The following is a 6,387-nucleotide window of genomic DNA, read 5'->3' on the forward strand; positions in this document are numbered from 1 at the left end:
AACCGCTACGTGGAATCTGGGGAATCCCAAACAATCCCTCGTGTCAGGAATGCTGCATACCAGGGAATTATCCCAAAGAAGGGGTAGACGCGTTTCGCCGAGAAATTTGACACTTTGAGATCGCTCCATCAGGAAGGGCACATCGACTAGCAGGTGCCATCAAAATTTTCCTAGATGGATAGAAATGCCGAAACTATCACGAAAACATAGGCCCACTGGGAAAACCAGTGGGTATCAGATCCTCTTCAGGAACGCCACCTACAAACGCCTCGTATCAATCCACTGTGTAAATTATGTCCGTAGACTAAGAAGAGCAAGGGAAAGTAAAGGTATGCTTCTTAAGTAGCATGAGAGCCAAATCTGCCATCCCGCCCGGTTGCCACAGCCGAGCTCTCCTGCTCATTGTTCCAGGTCAAATAAGTGTGGTCGCCAAGTTTCCTAATAAGTCAGCCTAGGCACGGACAAAATACGTCAAGTTCATCAAATCTCCTTACCTCGGCCGAACAAGATGTGCAATAGTAAACAATGCCCCAAGAACAATGCACAGGCCACCTACAACGACGTAGGCAATACCCATGAATGGGTTTTGACCGCCCATCACAGTCCGTGTTGATATGAGTATCGATTTAGTACCTCCGTACTCAGTGACAGGAAAGCCTGTACGCGGTTAGCGCTAACCTTAATGTTAAGTTATTTCTTAAATCTTACGGTCCTCAATGTCCAGTTGATAGACTCCTGCAGTCATTGCCGTTGTGTCGTTTCTGCGGGATAGCTTACTGAAAGCCGGCAGCGCGGCAGTTCTCATCCATACCATGAACTCTTCGTCTTCATGAAGATTAGGTATACCGTCGACATAACCGTTAGGGTAGCGATCATGCCAATTAGGCGGAGGAACCACCTGCCATTTATTATACTGCGTCTTCTTGATGAGCTGCTTGTCACTGTCCCAGGCAATGCCTTTATTAGTCATGTTGTAGGTCTCTGCAGTCACACCACCACTCAGAAGCTGTGGGCTGCGGATGGTATCGTTAAACTGAGAGTTAGCTATAAGGCCGCATGGATAGTATGCTTTGCCAGTTGAAGGGTCAAGTTTGAGGGGGTCGCAAGAGCCACCATCTATGGTGCTGTTGTCAACTGCTTTTCCTTTCAGCTGGTCTGTGTCCATGGACTTCACATATCTCCGATGATTCTGATAGAAGTTCGTTAAGCGATAATATAAAAGCACAGGTGGCTCCAAGGTATCCGGAATTTTAAAGGTCAATCGACAGATTGTAGTTCCGCTTTCATTGAATCTTTGCCAAGTTGGAGTAGATTGTTCGCCTGATGATTTGAACGAGGATTTGACTTGATCTGAAATCGAAGCCGCATAGGAGGTGGGCGCCTTCTCAGCACATTCAGAATAGTCTATGACAATCTCTTGTACCTGGTGATCGCTTGTTGGTTATCGAGAAGGTGCCCTTTGGGAGGTATTACATACCTGTGAACTGGCCCACAGTAACAAACCACCAATGGGGGCAAATATCACACCAATAACAAAGAAAAGAGGCAGTACGCTCTTTGGGGTCAATATTGGTCTATATGCGTCAGCACGAGAGCAGGATATACCATCTAAGTAGCTTACTGCCAGGCTTTCAAGCGCTGCTGTCTGAAAGCAGTATCTGTGGGAATAAGCTAGTGTTAATGAAGAATAGTTCATCTCATTCAGATCAAGTCAAAGCCTCACTTGCTGGTCTCCTATTCTTAGGCTTCTTATCGTCAACCTCCCCCCTATGTTCTTGGTCGTCCAAAGACTCCGCACGGGTCGCGTCGGGATGGGACATTGTGGTTCAAATCATCCATTAAATGTCCTGAAAGATTACTACAGCAGTTGCAGAAGCACCAGAAGAAGTGATACTCTGGAGAAGTAAATATAATAATGGATACAGAGTGAGAGTGAATGATGGTGGCGCAGGCTTAGCAGGCGACGGGATTGCGTAATTGGCGGGCTTTGACGTCCCGACATCCGCTTGGGGGGACACTGTTACATTGTCATGACCATTATTTTTGTTTCTCGGACGCTCCGAGGTTCCTGTACATGGATCGTCACTACAGGACTGACTAGTGCTACCATATTGTTGACTTAATGATGCCAACGTGTCAATTGAGCAACGAGAACAATCTACCACTCTAAAGAAAAACTAGACGCCATTGCAAGCCGTCAGAATAGTAGTCAGGCGAACGACACAAGAAACACAAAACCTAACCCATCAAAGCCAATTGTTCCAGCCCTTTAAAGACAATAACGCCGGAAAAGAATAAGGGTGATTGAAAGGTGTCTGAAGACGCCAAGTGTTAAATCAAATCGATACCATCCGAATTTAACGGCTAACGCAACGAAGGGGAATGGGAAAGTGGAAGAGCAATATAACACCGTATGCAGCCTTGCCACTTGTTGCAGAGAATCCAGCTATGCTCAGTGACAAACGTAAGTACCATATCAATATCCGATGGCTAATTGACGGGAGCGAAAATTGTGAGTTGAGAAATGCATTTGGGCTGATGATAATACAGACATGTGACCATGTCTCTAACGCATCATAGTGGGTGTTACCAGTATATCAATGGGGCAGACCATCGGGATCCGCAGGGTTCGACAGTTCCAAGCATATCATCTTCGATACTGTCGGAAATGTTCGGGATCAAACCAACCAACCCGCTCATACGCCGTCCAGAGCTTGCTTGCTTTATTGACATCAATTTTGCAAGCCTGCTGAGCATCGGTCTTCCGAAATTCCTTACCAACATTCAAAGCCTTCACCCGGGCTTCGAAAATGCGACGCTTGCTGCATAGATAGGTCGCACATGACAGCCTTAAAGTAGCAGCAAGGTTGAGCTCTGCAGAGCTCAGCAAGTGCCGGTCCGGATCATGGCTAAGATCTAACACTTGGCCTTTCCAGTCTGCCTTTAGTGCCTTTGCGTTGCCTCCTAGGGTCTCTATTGAAGGAGAATAGTCCTTGATGGAATTGTAATCTGTGTCATCCCGGTTTGTGCCTATGGCGCGAGGCGGCTTGGCACTCGACGGGGGTGAGTCAAATGTGTCGAGGATCCTTTGCTTCGGTGTGGACTTGGGTGTCCGCTTTACCCTGGGTGTGCGTTGCAGACGAGGCTGGGCAGCAACTGCCCTCTTTGCAGGAGCCGGTGCAATCTTCTTCAGTTTCGCATCTATAGCACGTGGACGACACCGATTCATCATCAAAAGCTGGCGTTCTAAAGTCTCCCGCTCTTCCCTAGCCCATGCTGCTGGGTTCCGGTTAAATTGAGCAGATACAATCGGTACGCATGAAAGGGCTAGAAGATATTCGTCACGCGTCGGCTTGTTAAGTTTATTCTCAAATCTCGCCATGTGAGAATTTATATGTTGGTCAACCAGCGCTTCCGCAGACGGAGGGAGCATGGACCCAAACAATGGCTCATCAGTGGCAATATCAGTAAGGCCTTCGTGGCGGGGGAAGAGAACAGGGTCCCTAGAGGAACCGACGACGGCATCCTTGTCAATCGGTTCTGATCCATTCGATCGCCGTTTCTTATTCCCAGTATAGGGAGTGACCGGCGGCGATGGCAAGTCCATTTCTGACTGTGTTCGCTTGTGATCACTCGGCATAGGAGGCAGCCTCACATCATGGCTATACGACGGATCCTGGGACATTGTATACGGTGAAATTGTGGTGGGACTGAAGCTCTCGAGAGGTTTGGACTCTGGGGGGGACATTAAACTCGAAACAGACGGCAGACGACTCATATTGACCTTATCACCACGACTGGTCAAAGAAGCAGCAGTGAATGAGGTCATCGCCTAGAACAATCTGATGGTTGAATTGCTTCACAGTAGAAAGGTGAGCGGAATACGGGGTGGGACGACTAGCTGAGAATAAATACACGAAATCTGCTTCTGAGGTCAGTTTCAGGCAGTCGTCTGTTTGAAGGCGAAAGAACGTTTGTACGCTGATGAGATGGTGATATGGAAGTCAATGGAACAGATGTTTGGCAATAATGTTGGCAGACACACGTGCAAATGATTTGTCAGGGCCGCCTCTTTGTCTGGTGGCAATAAATGGATATGGCTTAGGTCTCGGCGATAAGGCTCACAATGGCCGAGTAGGCTAGAGTCAATGATTATGAGTAATCAATCTATTTCTCCTGGTGTTTCGTATTGCGTGTCCAAATTTACTCTCAACAATGTGATTCTCTTGAGGAGCAGAATCAATTAAGACTTGTAGGACAACGAGCTGGTTCCCATCGACGGGTAAAAATCGGCACTCAGGCGTATGAGTCAATGTGCCGGATGGGAACTAAGTACTAACACTGATGAAATACATCAACATTGTTCATGCGGGGTTGGCGCGTGGCAGTAAAGGGGAACCGTGCCAGCGTCTAATCCCAAACGCCTAACACCGGACAGCTGGGGAGCAAGATTAGAGGTTGAGGCTGGTGACCTAGCGCTTGAGCAATTACAAGTCAAATATGAATCAGAAGGAACGGCCTGGCGCTTTGACAGCGAATGATACGATGTTATGGGAAAGCCATATGATGAGAGGGTTTGGTAAATGATCTACCACATGACGACAACAGCCATGAGAAAGCGGGGTCGAGTACTGGGTACTGTGTAATAATAGAAAAAGGGGGGTGGTGGACAAATGCTGTTGGCTGTCTGTTTGGGATCCATTGAGGGGTACCAATTCCGTTTAGCGGTGTACCCACCAATGGCTACTTACTGTGACTGGTAGGCTTTCTCCGGCATGTTAGGCTGAAAACTATGACTACTTCGTACTGTGTACTTACAAAAGTCAGATCATCTGTTGCTGCATTACAGCCTAATACACAGTAGATATAAGCCTAACAGGTTGAATCCTAGCTGACACTGAGCCCCACTGATTCCACTGTTGCCTGACAAGTCAGACTGGGCATCCTTCATGACTTCCCAGTCATCCCGTATTATACACATGGGGTACTTAGCCGTTAATGAGAGTTATGAGGCAGTGGCTCCGTTGACCCTTGCATGAGTAATTAGTAGTGAGTGTATGTAATTGCAGTTCTCCGATCAACAACCTAGCAATCGGTCGTCATCCATCTTCCGTAGGTATAGTACAGGCAATATGTTCAGTGTAACACTGTATATACTTTACCAACAGGCAAATATGCTGCATGTTTCGCTCATGCGCTGATTGTAATAGTTGGCAGTGTGAGCAAGTTAGTCAGTCAGCTGAGCAAGGTCCCAGTCGTGACTTTCCATAATCATAAACAATTACCCTAATGGTGGCAGAATGTAGCCACATTGGCTGGTAGCCTTGTATGTATTTAACTAGGATCCCAGGCCTTAATGATACCCCGCCGCCCGAATCCTTCATGTTTGAGAGCCCTCAGCTAAGAACTTGGAAGTTGTCTTTCTATTATAAACAGTATTGTATAGTCAGATTGTTATAACTCTACAATAATAATTCCATGGCATTTTGATGACAATTACTTTATACCTACAATAGATCGGAACAGACCAGTCTATGAGACTGGGACCCTTTGGAATATCTTGTAATCTGGTCTACAAGTTATGATTTTATTGATAATATTTATCATCTGTTGGATTATATGGATTAAACAATACTGATTTATTTTATCTATATGATAGGATCTACTTGTCAGGATAGAAAGCCTGTCGACTAGGTAAGGAATCAGCTAAAAAACACTGTAGATGCATCTAATGGTAATAAAGATAGTTTAATGTTTATATATAATAAACTAATTCTTACAGAATCAGTAAATAACATAAGAGATTGCAATCTAATATAAATATTGAAATAATCCTTGAATGTTATAAATAATCTTATCATTTATAAAATCTGATATTATTATAATCCTGAATGTATTTCATCTTCAAGTATAATCTAATTCTAGTTTATTATATTATTTTCTCCTCCCTGAACTAAAGTACTGAATTTAATATATAAAGATAATTAAACTAATTTTATATATTGTTAGAAGAATTGCAAAAAAATATCAAGTAGATTAAGTTTAAATCTACAGTGAAATCATTATAATAATGATGATAATATCTAGAATAATAATAATTATATATAATAATTTATATAGCAATTATTATAGCAATTATAAAATAAAAGATACAGTAGAAAACTATAATATTAGCAAATAATATATAAAAAATATTAATCTTTTTAATTTCTCATGTTCCTCTCCTTGTTATTCTATATTTTCATTATCTTTTGCTATTTTTAATTTATATTCCCAGATATTTTAATAATATTGAAATATCTCTAATATATTTTACTTTTTCTTTTAATCATTATTCATTAATTAAAGAATATTTCCTAGAAAAAATATATACTATAATCATAGCAG

The 6,387-nt window shown here is 43.5% G+C and overlaps 3 protein-coding genes across 3 annotated transcripts; 1 reads left to right on the forward strand and 2 right to left on the reverse strand.

Moving 5' to 3' along the window:
- Positions 1-338: 338 nt before the first annotated feature.
- Positions 339-1,820, reverse strand: An07g10420 (uncharacterized protein; the record flags this gene model as incomplete). The annotated part of the gene is made up of 6 exons (XM_001392081.3): positions 339-438; positions 495-657; positions 709-1,423; positions 1,478-1,574; positions 1,622-1,658; positions 1,724-1,820. The coding sequence occupies 6 exons, from the start codon at positions 1,818-1,820 to the stop codon at positions 339-341; spliced, it is 1,209 nt and encodes a 402-aa protein (XP_001392118.1).
- An 827-nt stretch (positions 1,821-2,647) lies between these two features.
- Positions 2,648-3,778, reverse strand: An07g10430 (uncharacterized protein; the record flags this gene model as incomplete). Its single annotated transcript, XM_001392082.3, has 1 exon — positions 2,648-3,778. One exon carries the CDS (start codon positions 3,776-3,778, stop codon positions 2,648-2,650), a length of 1,131 nt encoding a protein of 376 aa, XP_001392119.3.
- A 251-nt stretch (positions 3,779-4,029) lies between these two features.
- On the forward strand, positions 4,030-5,290 carry An07g10440 (hypothetical protein; the record flags this gene model as incomplete). Its single annotated transcript, XM_059748758.1, has 6 exons — positions 4,030-4,134; positions 4,257-4,282; positions 4,394-4,493; positions 4,659-4,759; positions 5,070-5,116; positions 5,169-5,290. The coding sequence occupies 6 exons, from the start codon at positions 4,030-4,032 to the stop codon at positions 5,288-5,290; spliced, it is 501 nt and encodes a 166-aa protein (XP_059603857.1).
- Positions 5,291-6,387: the final 1,097 nt, after the last annotated feature.

Source organism: Aspergillus niger (genome assembly GCF_000002855.4).
Source record: "Aspergillus niger supercontig An07".
NCBI lineage: Eukaryota > Fungi > Ascomycota > Eurotiomycetes > Eurotiales > Aspergillaceae > Aspergillus > Aspergillus niger.